This window comes from Xyrauchen texanus, chromosome 31, assembly GCF_025860055.1.
Source record: "Xyrauchen texanus isolate HMW12.3.18 chromosome 31, RBS_HiC_50CHRs, whole genome shotgun sequence".
In the NCBI taxonomy this organism is placed as follows: Eukaryota; Metazoa; Chordata; class Actinopteri; order Cypriniformes; family Catostomidae; genus Xyrauchen; species Xyrauchen texanus.
The window spans coordinates 1,311,550-1,330,019 of NC_068306.1; the positions used below are offsets into that span (position 1 = coordinate 1,311,550).

General features: G+C 40.9%; 2 protein-coding genes and 1 pseudogene across 3 annotated transcripts in view; 1 reads left to right on the plus strand and 2 right to left on the minus strand.

Annotated features, from left to right (window-relative positions):
• Window positions 1-18,470, minus strand: part of LOC127625016 (zinc finger protein 501-like) — a 617,707-nt gene that overhangs the window by 301,780 nt on the left and 297,457 nt on the right. The gene's annotated exons all lie outside the window — the stretch shown is intronic.
• On the plus strand, window positions 8,477-13,520 carry LOC127624995 (uncharacterized). Its single transcript, XM_052100020.1, has 3 exons — window positions 8,477-9,100; window positions 9,294-9,574; window positions 11,573-13,520. Exon 3 carries the CDS (start codon window positions 11,585-11,587, stop codon window positions 13,139-13,141), a length of 1,557 nt encoding a protein of 518 aa, XP_051955980.1. The 5' UTR covers window positions 8,477-9,100; window positions 9,294-9,574; window positions 11,573-11,584; the 3' UTR covers window positions 13,142-13,520.
• On the minus strand, window positions 13,682-14,799 carry LOC127625509 (uncharacterized; annotated as a pseudogene).

Genomic DNA, 18,470 nt, shown 5'->3' on the forward strand with positions numbered 1-18,470 from the left:
AGTCTAAGAGTATATATTCACTTTTATGTGTATATAAATACAAACTTCTTGGTATTGATTTAAACCTTTGGACTCGCCCTAGCTGAATATATATATGAGTTTATGTTAGAATGTACTTTGCTACGTTTTACCATTTTTTGAGTGATTCAAACCACATCCGGTCCCTGTTGTAAATTAGGCAAATGAAGGAGCCTTGACAAGACAAAGGGAACCATCTCGCGCCAAAACTGAGGAGCATCATTGGGTCATTCCTTCCAAAGGAGGCGTGACCTCCCTACCTTAAAAGTCAGGATCTTGTGTTTGAATCTCTCTCTTACCTTCGCTTCAGTCTTCACTCTTACCTTCAAGCTCTCTTGCTTTTTCTTTCTTTGCTTTTCTTTTGTGTTACTCTCGTCAGACATGTCTTTTGTTTTATTTGGTGTTGATCTCAGTCTTCTTGTCTTCGGACAAAGCTCAACACTTTACGTTTTTGTAGCAGTCCGATATCCTCCTGGTGAAAGGACTCTCTCTCAGCAACAACAACAGCTACTCTTAAGACGTTTTGAACTTCCCGCGAGCGATCCATGCTCTGGAAGCACCAACAGAACGCCTCCATCTCACGGATGCAACGAGGACATTTACGCACACGCAGCCTTGCTCAGCGACACAAAAGGTCAATTTTCCAAGTATTATCCCATCTAAATTCAAATGCATTAAAGTGTGTAATTCCCTTGCTGGCTCTTAAGGTTTAACTGTTGTAACAAGTTTGCTATCCCTGTAATCTCTTTTATATTCCTTCCTGTTTTACTTTGTTTGTTTTATGTTTCTATGTTTGTTGTTAAATGTTTGTGATATATCCTAGTTCTTTTTATTAAACCCAATTGTACGCTTGATTGTCTCTGTTTGTTGGTCATAGAACAAAGCCTCTTTAATGTGTGATCTTAAGCTATGAGCTGATATTATCAAAGTAAGTTAACGTGTTTTGATTAAGTAGGCTTATACTAAGAATAAACCTTCTGGAGAATTGATCAAGAGTATCGGACAAAGCGGTTTGCGGGACGAACTGATTGGTTGCGGTACGGTTTAATTCCATTAAGGTGTTCTGAAAATTAATATAGCCTGTCTGCATATGATGTATATTCCTAATTAATTATAATTCGTTGTGTTTAATTATCTATATATATCTGAAGCAGACTCTTGGACTATATAACCCCTTTTTGGGGCAATTTAGAATGTATTGTTATCTAGTTCAAACCGTATGATTAATCATTGATTACAATCATTAATATTAATTGTACATTCCCCAAACCTGAACCAAGATACCCTACATAATTCTACCTTAGAAGAGCAGTGATGTCTGTGTGATACTAATGTTGACTAGACACTGACTGTGGCTGTGGTGAGCATTTGATCTGTCTTTGATTGCTGGAGAAATTGTGTGCAGGTGATTAGAAGCTTGGGGCGTGTGGATGGAAATGACAGGCCTCCATTTTTGAATTTTTTTAAAGAAAAGCAGGGATGAGTCAAAATAAATGTATTATGGTAATCAACATTATGCCACAAATGCTGTCGATAGAGCTTAACTTGCATTGGACACGGAATGCATTCAGGATTAGTTTATAAATCCTATGTTTAAAAAAAACTATCCTAAATTCATAATGTTAGCCAGAGGGGAACTGGCCCCCACAGTGAGTCTGGTTTCTCCCAAGGTTATTTTTCCTCCATTAATCAACATTTTGTGGAGTTTTGTGTTCCTTGCCACAGTCGCTTTCAACTTGCTCACTGGGGTTATTAATACAATTACTATTTAATTACTTCTTTTTAAACACAATAAACAATCGTATTTTATCTAATTACACAATGATGATTCATCGACATTATAGACTTATCGTCTGTTAATGTCTGATATTTTGTAAAGCTTCTTTGAAACGATGGGTGTTGTGAAAAGCGCTATACAAATAAAATTGACTTGACTTGATAAATGTATGAATATGTCATCTTCAAGAGAAAAAAAGGTCTCTCTCATGGAGTAATTCTCATTACTTTCCTGTTTTGACCCACTCAAGCTATCCAGCACTTCCAAAACTTCTTTAGCCCCATCAAATAAAAGAACATTTCTGTGGTGTTTAACCCCCTTTTTACATGTAATTTTTCAACAAAAAAACTAAAAGTTCATTCCAGAGAAAAGCACACATTCCTAGGCCTAGCAAGCCAACATTTACATTTATTCATTTGGCAGATGCTTTTATCCAAAGTGACTTACAAAAGAGGAAAACATAAGCGAATCATCTCAAGGAGCCAGTGGTACAAAAACTCAGACATACTGGAGAGAAACCACACAAGTGCTCACACTGTGGAAAGAGTTTCACACATTCAGATAGCCTGAAAACAATTTAGAGCATTCATACTGGAGAGAAACCATACAAGCGCTCACATTGTGGAAAGAGTTTCACTCAGTCAGAACATCTAAAAACACACAAGAGAATCCATACTGGAGAGATATTTTACAAATGCTCAAACTGTGGAAAGACTTTAACACAGGCAAAAAGCCTGAAAACACGAGAGAATCCATACTGGAGATAATCTTCACAAGCGCTCACAATGTGGAAAGAGTTTAACACAGTCAGATTTCCTGAAAACACACGAAAGAATCCATACTGGTGAGAAACTTCACAAGTGCTCACACTATCACATAGTCAGATTTCATGAAAACAAATTAGAGATCATAAGTCAGTCATTGATATTCAGTTCACAGCAAACCATTTCACAAGAGAATTTGTCAATCAGTTGGAGATTTATTATGAGGGCTTGTTTAAGGACCGTCAATTTACACCTGCGTCAGTCATGCTTGTGTAGCATCTTGGGTGTTGCATCATAAACATAAAATATATATTAAATATATATAGTTACATTAAATATAGTTTAATACTTAGAAAACATCTTGAGATCTCTTAGTTCGGATTTGCGCTCCATCAAGTGTTTGGAACACAAGAACGTAACGCATGTTTGTGTTGTTCTGCTTTTCTCAGGAATCTTCCATATCAGTGCGGCCATTGCGATTAATTGTGTTAATTTTTTAACGCCTTATTTTTAGTCAAATTAATCGCACTGAATTAACGCGTTAAATCGACAGCCCTAATATATATATATATATTTATCATTAGAAAAGAAACTTAAATGTTACAGGGAACTGTTGAGGAGAGGCTGATAGAATATGTGCTTCAGAGGAAGATTTAAGAGCGTTCCACAGGAAACTGGATCTGTTCAAGTTTTGTAAGGTTTGTGTATTACATCTGTTAAAAAGAGATATTTGCAGACGGTATATGGTATTAGTTTTATTGATATTTGCCTTTTTATCATTCGACAATACTTTAACATTATGAGCAAAAACATGTCTGTTGCGGCTCTGACATGCAGACCATTTAAATGAGACTGTCTATTTTTGTTGTAACATGATGACACGTAACAACAAAATGAACCGTGACTGGTTGTTTTATGTCTCAGTCGCTTTACATACCTCATTCACTTCACATGCAAGCAGGCGATTCTCGGCACCCTCAAGAAAAAAAATCGGCCAAACGGGAAAATGTAACACCTGCCGGTGGATAGTCTCCTGTTTACAATGACCTGAAGAAGATCATCCTGCAATGGGTTGGTTGCAGTCCAGAGCAATTCCATTTGCTCTTCTGTACGATGAAGTTAGGGGGGACTGGCCACCCGTTTGCCATCACCCAATGGTCCCGAGATGCCTGTTGAAAGGGGTGCTGGTGGAGGACCGCGACGGCGAGGGAGTTGTCGACCGAGTGGTGCTGGTGCAGCTGATCCATCGGCTACCAAAATGAATGGCAGAGTGGGTCCAGTGCCACCACCCGGTATTGCTGGAGGAAGCTGTCCAACTGACGGAGGACCAACTGATGGTGTACCACAGGGTGGACAAGCCCTCTTACTTTCTCTCCCCTCCCCCTGTGTTTTCCCCAATCTCTTCTCCCTCTCCTTTCACTCTGCTCTCTCCCCACAGCCCATCCCAGTACCACGGAGGCTTGGAATCCCGCTACTGAAACCTTCTTCCCGTTCGCAGGGGTGCCCACCCCTTCATTGCCTCACCACTCTCACCCTCAGATAGATGTGCCCGCCGATGCAGGTGCAGACATAGTGCCTGGGCCAGCCTGCTGGAGTTGTGGGGATCCGGGGCACTTCTGGGATCAATGCCATATGATGGAGCTGGGAACAGTGGTCCAGATCCCCGACACTCCACGGGCTGCCCCATACAGGATACTGATAAGTGTCAAGGAGAGTACTCATCAAGCCTTGGTGGATACGGATTGCAACCAGACCACTGTCCACCAATGTATGGTTCAACACGAGATATGGGCACAAACAAAAATGTGTGGGTGAAGTGTGTGCATGGGGATATTCAAAACTACCCTGTAGTGACCCTCGTTATGAAACTTCGGGAAAAAGGCATAGAATATATGCGGCAGTAAGTTCGCGCCTCACCCATCTCCTAATTCTGGGAACTAATTGGCTAGAGTTTGAAAATGTGTTAAAGGGAATATGTGCGGATGGTTTCTGCAAGAAAGCAGCCAGATGTGAAATTTGTGATGTTTTTGCAGGGGATGCTTCATCAACTCCACATCAGGATGACGTGGGGGGTGGGGGGGCTTCAACCCTCCTACCATTTGGGGGTTTCCTGAAAGGGATTTCCCTCTAGAGCAGTCGAGAGACGAAACCTCAGGCATGCCCTTGACCAAGTGAAAGTCATTGATGGTCAGCGTCTTCAGCCAAACTTCGCACTTTGATATCCTTATTTTGCCATAATAAAACAGCGGTTGTAGCAAGTGACGCAGGACGCTCAAACAAAAGAGAATATAACCCAGCGTTTAATACTGGAGAGTTCCATCGCTCACTATAATCCGATGTCACTTAAGGGAGAGGAAAACACTGAACCGAATAATGACCCGTTTTATTGGCCAGGCATTTGAAAAAGATGAATGAATGTAAATGGTGACTGAGAATATCATTCAGCCTAAAATCTCTTTGTTTTCCACAGAAATAAATTCATGTTGCTTTGGAACAACGGGAGGTCAAATAATTATGACAGAATTTAAGTTTAGTTCAGCTTCTAGGACTTGATGTTAATATCCCTAATAATCAGCACTTCCTTGTTTTAAATGGGGAGAGGGGTAAAAACGTAATCAGGGTCTTCAGGTGGGCATCCTCCTTCACCGGTGTTTCGTTGATAGTCCCACGACACCTCCAGAGGACTCAACGGCAACACCTGGCATCCCAGATGAGCCCCCTTCTGCTTTTACTCCTCTTTATTGTACTTTGCAGTCCAGTTGGGGTCCTTCCTCTTTATCCAGATCCACCTGCTGCTTCGCTCTGCTGCCTTCGACATTTATTTGATGGCTTTCCTGAAGGCCTGTCCCCGAACTCCCACCCCCTTCAGGAGCCTGGCTATAGATGTGGCCACAAATCCTGTACATCCAACTTCTACCGGAAGTACCTGTGTACGCCAGCCTTGTTGTTTTCCCTCAAGAGCTGTATCGGTGTACTTCAGCTTTTTCCGTTCATACGCTTCTCTCGCTGCAGCCTCCCATGGTAGAGTTAGTTCCACGATGAACAGGGACTTCTGTGAAGTTGACCACAATACAAGATCCGGCCTGAGCTTGCTGATCTAGATCCACTTTCATTTTCCAGTCCCGTGCGGCATCCAAGGGGGTGCTATCCACTCTTGCAGCTGGTTTCACTGGGCCCTGCCCTGCTCTCACAAAGGGGATAGTGGATGAGTGTCCAGATGTTTGGTGAGGGAGGGCATTAATGGAAGATCGCCTTCCTTCCAGAATGAATGCCAGTTGCCGTAGGACTTGGTTATGCCTCCAGGTATAACGGCCTTGGGAAAGACTGATTTTTCAGCCAGTGAGGATGTGCCTGAGAGTTGCTGGGGTTTGGCAGAGAGGGCATGCTGGATCATCTCCAAACCACTGGTTAAGATTCTTTGGTGTCGGAAGAATATCGTAGGTGGCCCTGATGATGAGGCTGATTTGGCTTCCTTCTATCTCCCACAGATCTTTCCAAGTGAGCTTATGGTGCTCCAGGTTTTCCCAGTTAGTACACTGGCCTGCTTGGCTTGTGACACTGCCTTTGCGCATCTCTCTGCTTCCTGTTGGTGCCGGACCTCCGCAACTACCATCTTTCTCCTCTCCACAGGTGTTGCCTTGTGCCATGCAGGTCGACTTAGTTCATCCCTAGTCCAAGCCCACCTCTTCCTTGTTGCACCTGTCCTATTATGTCTCCATGTCTGAGTGCGGATTGTGCTTGCTTTACAGCATCAGCTGTGGTCCACTTCCTCCCAGTTGCCAGTCTGGGAGGAGCTGTTCGTATGGCTGCATCTTGAGACTCTGCCAGGGTCATGCTCAGCCTCACTTTGGTGCATTTATATTCTTTGTTAATACAAAACAGTATTTAAGAGTGTACTAACAGTTTTAAAATCTATTAATTTCTATGTGACGCAGAATCTTCTACAGGATCACGTGAGTATCAAAGTATAAATGAACAAACACTTTACTAAAGTTAAAATCTATAAAATATGAAAGTGATTATTATGAAGTTGGTCGAGTGAAGTAGTCAATATAAAATAAATAAAAGGAAACTATATAAATTCACCTAAAATTTAACCTCACCAATTTTAACTTAAGAGACCTATTATGCCCCTTTTTACAAGATTTAATATAAGTCTCAGGTGTTTCCAGAATGTGTCTGTGAAGTTTCAGCTCAAAATACTCCACGGATAATTTATTATACCATGTTATAAATGCATCTTTTTGGGTGGAATCAAAAACACGCGGATTCCGTGTGTGTCTCTTTAAATGCAAATGAGCTGCTGCTCTCTGCACACTTTTACAGCTCATGCTTTGGTTACTACAGAAACAACAAATCAGAAACTATATGACTGACAGCATAAATACCGGAGTGCAGGCAGGGCTGGACTGGGAAGAGAAATCGGCCCGAGATTTTACATAGCAACTGGCCCAAAATTTGAGCGGGGGAGTGTTCGCTGTCCTTTTCTGCATATCACGGTGCCGTTTTGTGGTCCGTTCTGTATAACGCGGTGGCTCATTTTAGCTTATCGCAGCCCATTCTGCCTGATGGCCAGTCTACCCCTGATCGGCCCCAAAGTGCATTGGCCCACCGGGAAAATGCCTGGTATGCCAGATTACCAGCCCATCTTGTCCACCGCATCTTCAGTGGCTCTGATGCCGGGAGTGCATGAAGACTCTTATGTTCACTTTTACAGCCAACAACAAAACACTTATGACACTTACGAAGCTGAGACATTATGACTCTTGCATAAGACCAGTAACAAAACAAACTACATCAGATTATAATGAGCTTCTTTTACAGTCATTAAAATAACAAAGAGATAAAAACAACATGCACAGAAAATATACATCAAAATAAATACAAATATCACAAATGAAGTTAAACAAGTTGAGCCACATACCGAACTGAGCACTCAAACATTCAGATCTTCTTCTTCTTCTTGTTCTTGTTGTTTTTTATTGGTGGTTCACATTCTTATATTGTGCTTTATCTACTGTGAGTAATGGATCAGATACTTTCCTACTATATAAATTACATCAATGATGAAAAGAATTCAAATTACATTAATCTTTTTCTGTGAGACAGCACAAAAAAGAAAGAAAAGATGACTGAAACAGGCAAATTACTATCAATAATTACACAGTATTTGTCTTGTACAGTGTGAACTTTAAAAATGCATCTTTTAAAACCAATGATCATTTTCACATGCAAATGAGTATTTTGGCAATCATGTGTCAAATTGTCCATTGTTGCCAAAGGTGAGCTGCAGGTTCACCACTACCGGTGAAGAGCTGCAAACATCTGGCAAACATTTGCATGTGGAAATAATGAGTGGAAGATTTGTGGCAGGTTTGCATCTTGTTTGCTAGAACTAGATTTTTTTTAGGGTCGTTCAGGCTTTCAAGAAACAGGAAAATTTCACGACTTTAAATAATTTAACATGTAGGACGTTTGAGTTGAAGGGATGTGCATGCAGATATAAAATCAGTGATTAAATTAGCAAAGTTTACTTACTAAAATGAGGTGATTTCCTATTAAATCAATGTTTGGATATAGCAATATAGCAGCACAGTGGCTTTACTGTTATGACATCATCAGTTATCCAGTTCTATAATATAAATGGACAATAAATATATTATAAATTGGACATATTGACTGTGGAATGTTGTTGTGATGACATCACAATCAGCTCAGATTGTGGCCTTCCCACTTCAAAACTGGTTCCGGCGCCGTTGGCTCATTGTCTCAGAAGCGGAGGCAACTGAGGTTCATCACCCGGATTGAGGCATGTAATAGGCTCTATGCAGCGGGGATTGTGACGTGTTTTCGACTACACTCTCTACTGGGCAAACAGTTTCCGGTTCCGTATTAGATCTGATGCGCGAAAGTTAACAACGACAAACATTCTAGTTATTCTTATCTTGGCAGCTTAACTATGGAGAAAATGGTTTTTCGATATCAAAAGCTAATGAGACCTAGTTCGGAACATTGTTGTGTGCCGTCGTGCATTGTGTCGGCAAGATACAACTCGACTGTGAGTTTTCATTCATTTCCCGTGGAAGAGGCTCTCAGAAAAAAATGGATCGTTAAGATCAGGAGGGATGACGTCCAAGTCAACAAAAACACAAAGGTGTGTAGCATTCATTTCAAACCTGATGACTTTATGGAAGGGACTAGTCTGAGACGTCTGAAAAGAGGTGTTTTTCCTACACTGTTTGAGTGGAACCGTTACCAAGTGCAGCCGCCGAGGTCGAGTGTTTGGGAACGGCGAGACACCGCTGCCCCCTGATCCTGACTCGGACGTAGAGCAAGATATGGACTTTGACGTGGAGAAGTCTGGACACGATTATTGTTCAGTTCCCGAAGCTGCAGCTGTGGACATGGTATTACATGAAAATGAGGAGTTGACGAGGGAGATAGAAGATCTACGGAAGCAGTTGGACCAGACCAAGATCATACTTCGCTTTGGTCTCCAGAGATTTGCTGGGTCCGATGAGGACATACGCTTTTATACAAGGTAAGATTATATTGCCTGTGATAAGCATTTGTGATAGTGTTGCCTTTGTCTTGAAAACACTATTACAAGATTGTTGTATCAGTTACTTGTAGTTCAGCATTCTTTTTTCCAAAACTGGAAATTACTATACTATAAAGCTAAGTGTATGTCTTTTATGCCATGTGAGAACCAATGTATGTTTATTTCTTGACAGATTTGCAACCTATAATCACCTGATGGCCTTCTGGGAACTGATTGAACCGGCAACGCACAGAATGATTCGTGTCACCAACTCCAAAGTCACCAAGGAAGCTGGAAACACTCGGGCATTTCCTGCAATAGACGAGTTCTTCCTGTTCATGATGCATCTTGCTTTGGGCCTCAAGCAAAAGGACCTTGGTCATCGCTTCCATGTACATCAGGCCACTGTGAGCCACATCATAACATCATAACAACCTGGGCCAACTTCCTGTACTTCCTGTACTTTGTCCTGGGGTCAGTGTGCATTTGGATGCCGAAAGAGAGAGCCTAAAAGTTTGAACCCCCTTCCCCAAAAAGTAGGGGAGAGCGGGGCACAACTTAACGCTTTTTGACTTTCTCAGTTTGTGTAAATCTACTTAGGGTATTTATTTTTCCCCACATTAATTTCCCAAATGTCTAGTACAATTATGTGGTTTTGTTTTATTAATACAGTGTATACTTTTTTTCTTGATATACCCCTAAGAATAGAAGTTAAATGTGACAACATGTCCCATAGGTGGGATGCATTGTAACATGCCCAAATGACAGCTTAAAATGTTATCTGATCTAATAAAAATATATACAAGTCAAACCAAAATATTTTCTCAATAAAATACAATTATTAACTTTTTCATATAAAATAATGGCATTTTTTAATGTATCAGATTTGCCTAAATTTAAATAAACAAAAAAAACAGAGATGAAAAATTAACATAGTAAGAAAAAATGTTTTGCTAAGGTTAAATACATGCTCAGTGATATCTTACAACGATTTCTGAATTTTAGCGCATTTTTTTTCTCTATGTAGTGCTGATATGGCAACTAGTAAATACACTAAGTTTCGTCCATAGACAGTAAAAGAGGTTTCGTCATGCTGGCATGTGTGGAAGTATTTAAAACAAGTGTGTTACAACTAGCCCCACGTTACGTTGTGCCCCGCACGTTTCATTTCATTTCAATTTTTCTCAAAAACATTTTAGAAGTAGTTATACCCTTTGTGAACAAAGTCACTAAGTTTCAGTCCAATGCGATAACATTAACTAATTACAATTTTCACGGGGTCAAAATGACCCGAACACAACCTGAGGGGTTAATATAGTAAGTACGTTAGCTACTTACCCTCATAGTTGTCGATATAGCTGCCGATGTACATTTTAAATCCTTTTTCCCGCTTGCTGTTGGGAGCAGCACATGATTTTTTTATGTGTCGGTCTACATCATTTACCATCAGACGAGGTAAGTCCTGAAGACAACGACTATAAAAGAGAGCCATATCTGTCTGTGTATAAACAGGAAGTTGAACCGGAAGTTGATAGCCTAGTACTCGCGAACCCGGAACTGCGACGTGCATAGAGCCTATAGAGATTGCCAAGACATGTGACCAACTGGGCAGCAACGTCATCAGAACGCAAAGAATGATGGGTACGTTTGGCCATGTTTACATGGGCTGGCGGCGCATAGCATGCTAGTGTTCTGGCATGAAAATTGAAAAACAGAATATAATTCAACAAAATGCAGCAGGATAAAAAAAAAATTGTCGGACCATACCGTCAAAAACTAAATCATAATGCAAAGACGAGATACGAGGAGAAAATAAAGGGAATCAAAGGACTGGACCCATACGAGCATAGTGACTGGTCAGGGGACATCAACCTACTGCCCAACTTCCAGCACCCTTATATATACAATTACTTGATATTAAGTGTAAGTGCATACACACACAATGTTTTCAGTAACTTCAAGTCACTGCAGCAGGCCCAGGTCTTTTTACAGATGGATGGGTACAGGACCTGGAGATTGTAAAATTGGTGCAGAAAACTGTCGTGCTAATGTTTTAAGCACCACACTCCGCGCGGGCACGATCGAGCAGTGGAAACATTAAAACATACTCCGTCATTTAGTTCATAGAGGACGTCATTCAAACTGCAAAGTGTTTACTTATATGTGTAGACTCGCAATAAAACACAACATTGTGCTTTTATCACACTCTAAACCTTTGTCAAACTGTAACCTACAACTGTCACCCAACCAAATACACACAGCTTTAAAAGCAAAACATATTTATCAAACCTCATTTCAAAAAAGTCTGTGGGTTCCATCTTTTTGAACATTAATCATATCGCATTGATTTTAATTTCTTGTCCTCAGAGCAGAGATACATATTCTACATCGATTATAAACAAAAATCAAATGTGTTTTTAATGGTACTATTATTTTCTCTGCAAGCTATTAATAATGCTTTTATTGTCTTAGGTGAATCACTCCATGCGACTCAGCCAGAAGCCCCTACAGCCATGGGTCATACTTACAGCATGTGGGGAAGTGGAGAGCGCTCACTGCACTTGTATGGCTGGCGTGGCAGAGAAGTGCGCACATGTGGCAGCCCTCCTGTACAAGATCGATGCATCTGTGCGTCTGCGGGGAAATGTAACTCCAACAGATGCTGAAGCGTACTGGGTGATGCCCCCAAACATAACCAAAGTGCGGGGAGTGCCTGGCCATACTATTGACTTTACAACAAGCTCAGCCCGAAAAAATGCACTTGATCGGGCAGTCTGTGGAGACACGAGCACAGCAGCCAAGATCCGGACCCGCTCAGGTGGCACATGTTTGCCGCAGAAGACACTTGCCAATTTAAAACCCCTCACAGAACTCATGCATGCACACAGGTCCGGACTGTGCTCTGTAATGGAGGAATTCTGCCACCTCTATGCTGACCCCATTCGGCCATGTGTCCTGCCTAAGTCACTGCTGCGTCTTCGCGACCCACGAATGGATGGCTGTGAATTGTCGGTCCTGCTTCAACACTGTGAGGGCCTGAGAAACCTTGTGGCAGTGACAGCCACAGAGGCAGCTGCACTGGAAAAGAACACAAGACAGCAGCACAGGTCTGACATATGGCACAGCACACGGGCTGGAAGGATAACCGCCTCCATCATACACGCTGTTGTCTCCACCTCAATAACCAGACCAGCAAAGTCAACTGTGGAGAAGGTGTGCTATCCACAGAAACATTCACTGAGAAAGACTGACAATTGCCCAGAGGCTATTAAATGGGGGAGAGAAAAAGAGGATACGGCAAGGTTCTCCTACATCACACAGACGGAGCTGCGGCACAGGGACATGAAAGTGGAAGACTGTGGATTCATAATCAACCCTTCTTTCCCTGAAATATGTGCGACTCCTGATGCACTTGTGCATTGTGCATGTTGCGGGAAAGGATGTGTGGAGATTAAATGCCCTTTTAAGCACCAGGACCATGACATTCAGCAGGCATGTACTGACAAGGAGTTTTGTCTGCAGTTCACAGAAGGAAGGATGGAGTTGAAGCAGACCCACAAGTACTATAAACAGGTACAAACCCAGATCTTTGTCACAGAGTCACATTTCTGTGACTTTGTTGTTTGGACGACCAGAAGCCTTGCAACGGTGCGTGTCATGCCTGACCTAGAACTTTGGGAGACACTTTTGCCAACCGCACAAATTTTTTTTAACACGGTGGTCTTACCTGAGCTTGTAGCCCATCATTACACTCAACCCCCACCCCCTGTGCCTTCAGCTGAGCAACCTGTGCCATCAGCCGATTCCCAGCCCACAGACAAACCCAAAAAACGAGCACACAACACAGTCAGAAAAACATTGGCCACATTACAGCCAGATAGAACACCCAAGCACAAGGTTGTCCCATCAGCCCCTACCAGCACCCCCCCTTCAGCTGACCTACCTGTGCCATTATTTCATTCACAGCCCACAGAAAAAAATCAAAAAACGAGCACGAAAAAACACAATCAAAACACCATTTGCCACACTTACGCCAGGTAACACTCCCCAGCCCAAAAGATGGGCATGTGAAAAGGCTGTGTTGTGGTGCCTTTGCAGACAGCCTGAAGAGCTTGATGACATGGTTGCTTGTGATAATCAGAACTGTCCTATACAGTGGTTCCATTTAGGTTGCGTAGGATTCAGCAGCGCACCTTCCAGAGAAGAGTTATGGCAATGCGATGCTTGCACATGTCAGTGACTTATCACCAACAACCTACCTCTTACACTCTTAAGACTCAGTAGAAAAGATAACTGGAAATGTATATGTATATATATATATATGTTAAATATGTAAAGAAACTGGAAATAAGTTGGCTTTTACTACTATTTAAGTAATGCAAATGTGTTTGCAACCAAATAACACTGATTTTGCACAATTCTTCCTTAATACAAATAAATGAGGCAGAAATTCATTCAGTCTTTGTGTATTTTATTTACAGAGATTGCTCAAAGTCATTACATGTGAGAAGTGACATTAAAACATTTTTTGAAAAAAAAAGAAAAACATTTTCATGTTAGATGTGAGCATGGTGTATAATTCTAACATGACGGCTTCACCACAATACTTGGACACATATTGGTCAAAGCACAGCACACAACCACAATTTTATCTAGCAAAGTCTTATCCTCCCCCTCACAAGGCACCACAAACCCCAGGCTTATAGTGTTATTTAATATGTTAAACTTAGAGCGCATACACCCTATCACTCGCTCCACGTGGATCCTGACATGAGCTAACTTCCTGGTCTGTTCAACATCATTTGCATTAAGTTGGCTGTGGCCCCTGGTGAAGGCAGGTATTTTCAGTGTGGCACCAACAAGGGCAACACTTTCTTTAATATCAAATCCACGGTCCGCTAACACTAGGTTTCCAGGCGAGAGCTTCTGAAGAAAGCCACAGTTCTCGGTGATCTGCTTATCACTGGCACATGCCCCCACCCTTTCGAAATGAAAGAAATAGTACCTTGTGGTGTTATGCCAATGAGATATTTCATTGTGTGCCTGCTTTTGTAGTTTGAATATGTCTGTGCCTTTGCACGTAGATTTTGTGCCCTTTCTATGAAAAGCTCAAAGCAGTCAATAATAACAGTAACACGATTACCAAACATCTCTACATACTGATGTGGCATGCCTGTATACAATGTCGCTTTGGCCAGTACACAAAAGGGCTGAGGTGTGCATGCAGTACATTGATGGTCTCAATGAACAGATTGGATGCGGTTTGTCGGAAAGAGGTGTGCAAGATGTTCAACAGGCAGATCAAGTCTTAAGCGCATAAGGGTCAGGAGGAGCATTTGAAAATGGGAGAGTTTTCTTTCTTTTGTTTTTGGTAGACTGGGAATGATTTGTATCAGCACACCCATCAATAGACTGAAAGATGGAAGGCCAGTGTAGTACTTCACCTTTGAATCATTGTCTTTGAGAAAAATCTCATCAAGGGCCTTTTTGGAGAGCTCTCCCTTCAGTTTTCGATTCTCCTCCTGCAAGCCGATTATTTCTTTGAGTCTGAGGCCACACATGGTGCACTTCTGCTGTTCATCTGCATTCCCCACTGGAGCACCATCATCCCCTGATGTTTCAGTTTCCATATCTTCCTCTATCCCTGCATTGTCTGGGGTTGGTGGCAGGGGCAGGGGCTGAGTCTCTTGTCCTTCCATCTCAGCCACGGGTGCAGAGTAGTCTGATTGTAATAACAATAAGAAGAATACACTGTAAATCTCTGTACTTGCCTGATGCCCAGGGCCCACTTTTTTCAAAACAGTATAATCTGGATAAATATGTTCCTCGAGTGTGTGTGTGTGTGATAAAGAGAGAGAGTGTGTTAGTGTGTGAGAGAAGAGGGAGAGAGAGAGAGTGTGTGTGTGTGCAGCCCTATACATTATAGGGCCAAAATATCTCCACAAAGATGGCAAAATCCGAAATACTTGCCCTTGTGGGGAACTTTTTTTTTGGGGGGGGGAACAGTTTATAAACAGACTAAGTGAAAATGTATGAATGCAGAAAGTTTTCTGTGATAGGCTATTCTATCTTCCGCTTCATGAAACATGTTAATGCTCAGTAGTACACATATATGGTTCTTTAATGTATTTGCATTGTACTAAAATTGAAATTTTTGAAACCTCTGGTATACTTGCATCTGATACCAATATTTACCTAGGAACAAATGTGCTGCTTCATTCAACTCAGTCTCATGACCGGTGTGGACAGTGCAGTGAGCGCGCGGACGCCTCTCATTGGATGCGAGTTCGCCCAAGCTCGTCTATAGGCTGCAGCAGTTGCCGCAGAGCAACCTATGAGCTCGCTAGCTAGCCCGCTCAAGGTCTGCAGCTGCCGCACTGCGTTGACAATGGATACAAAAATTAAGGATAATTTTTTGGCTTGAATATCTCAGAAAAGATGAATCTTTCCCGTAGCGTAAGCTAGCTTACGCATTACGAGAGAACCTCTCGTAAGAGAACTCCCTTACTGTACGTACTGAAGGGTTGGGGTCAGAATCCCCTGTCTCTTCAATTTAATTATATATATCCTTTTTATATATCCTTTTGAATGATTACTTTATTCTTATTAAAAATTCAACAATCAAGTATGTATCCTAATCATTTCTGTATTCATTTTCTTTTAGGTGCATTCCAGTGTGTGCCCTTGGGTTGTGTTCACATGCAAGAGGCCTTTTGATGATAATTGTCTTGGGATTCAGAGAGCGGCGAGAGAGACTCTGTACTCATGTATTGCATGTATATTATATATATATTGTAAGTAAATCAAAACCAAATAATTTACAAGCTTTTAACTTCATGAGGTGCAATGGCAAGATATCTAACACCGGAGACGTCCTTGGTGAATCTGCCTCTGGCTGGACATTCCTTTACAGTCCTTTTTAAAGTCCATCAACTTTTGACATGTTCAGAAATCCCTCCTGGAAACTCCCTCTGCATACATTCAGTCTTTTACAGCCAATTGGTCAAACACAAAATCTTGAACTGTCATTATTTCTGGAAGACCCCTTAGGACTTTTGCATATAAAACTCTTCGTCTCTTTGTCCTCTTTTTCTGGACCTTTCCATCATCGCTGTATCTTCTGTATCTCGTCCGAACACATAGACGTAATGGTGGCATTTTTCTCCTTTCTTTTGCAAAGCTCTTTCTAATACATTTTCAACTCCTCTCTACTCTGCCACCATCATCTGCTTAATAAATGCTTAAAACATTCAGTGTGGTATGTTTTTCTTTATAAACCATTTTCATAATAAAAATCTTTATAAAACAAGTTGAGGTGTTTTTCTTAATAAACTATTTTCTCAATATATGGTTACAATGATTATTAATACAAGTGTTTTACAGTAAACACTTTCTTAATAAATTGTTTAACAACTACTTATGGTACCTTTCATTATAAAACCACTTTTTATTAGTTACAATTGTGGTTTACTATGACCCATAAATACTTCATATACCAAAAGCCATGATTAGAATAGAATAATTGCATATTTCACAACAATATCCACATATCTGCATCTATATATCTGTCTTAGTTGACTTGTATAAGTTTGAGGGTCAATTTATACATAATTTCACCTTATTTTCATTAAGTGAACATCTCATGTGTATTTCTTTAGGGATTGGAGTAAAGGGGCATATTATCGTTCCTGCTTTCCTGGAGTGAAATGTTTTATCAGCCTGTTAAGGTGGACTGATCTTCTGATAATGAGCTCAGGCCTTCTTCAGCCTCGAAGAGAACTGTTGTTTGTCAGTGTTCTGTGTGTGTGCGTTTGATATTCTTTGCAGGTTCTGAACTTTGTGATATAGCCTAAAACATTCTCAGACCCTGGAAGAAGGTCACCACGGACTTAAATCTCGGAAATGGACGACAAATATTCTGATTAACGGCGATATACCCACTTATCTATCAAAAATGTATAATTGTTTAGACTTTATGTTGTCTTAGCCAATCAGAAGTAAACGATTATGTAATGCATGTCCTTGTAAACGGTATAATTGTGTGAGATTTGTTTGTAAGGTAGAGTTGGCTTGCGACCTCCTCGTGACTTTGACGCTGGCTCTACCAATTTAACTGCAAACTATTCTTCAGTAAAATTGTACTTATTTGATTGAATTTCACGACTCCTGGTCTTCTTTCATCATATTATCTGGTCCTGGGTCTTACAACTGTACCCCCCCCAAACAGTACATTTATCAAATAATTTTTTCCTGTTCCAAAGGCTGTAGTGCTTTCCTAGTGACCATACTGACTTACTACAGGTGAAATGTTCACAATAACTCCCTTACTGTACAATTATCAAATATATTTATGTAATAAACATTATTACATGTGTTTATTACATATGTTTATGTAATAAACTGTAATTCACCTATAGTGTTTTTTTATATTTATATTCCAATGGTTGTAGTGCTTTCCTAGTGATCAGACTGACTTACTACATGTTGAATACTGCCAATACCTACCTTACTGTAAGTATATTACAATCATATTATTCTGAAGAAATTATTCTAATTTCACGTTTTTTCATGTTCCAGAGGTTATAGCATGTTCCTAGTGATCACTCTACTCAATTAACTTTGATCAATGTATTAGGTAAAAGTATGTATTATAACTGCTGTTCCTTGTACAACACATTTCTTTCATTGATTAAAGAAATTCAGATACTTTAGATTAATCATATTTTCAATGTTATAAATAAGCAACACCCTTATTGTAATGATTCAAGTTAAGTTTTTGTTATGAAGTCCTGAAGAAGTGGATTCTGGAATACAGGATAATGTATGACATTCAGAACCATGGACAGCGCCGTTTCCAGCATGCGAAACATGTGTTGTGCCAAATTCAACCCCGCCAAATTATTACCCTCTATTGGTACGTTTAGGATTAGTTATGGGGAGTGGTTAGTGTTAGGATTAGGCAATCAGGTACTGACTTCAACGAGGGGGTAATAATTTGGCAAGGGGTCGAAATTCGCACAACACCGGAAAGGACACTCGCACACACTCATCTTATGTTCAAAAAGCATTTCTATAATCACAATTCAGTCACTGCAAAGATTGAAAAAAAAAAAAAAACATCTTACCTTAAGTTAGAATAGAGTATTATGCCTTGGCTTGACTTCGATGTGAACCCAAAGTGTGTGAGTGATACACTCTGGTTTAGCTATCGCTTGCTTGCTAGACATTTTTAGTATGACTTCTCAGTTTCTTCTGTTTGGCACATGGTTAATTGGCATACGTGCACAGGACTGGTTGGCTCCGCTTGGCAAAAAAATAGAACATTTGTGAATAAATGTTTTGAATTCTGAATACTGGACATGGTGAGCTT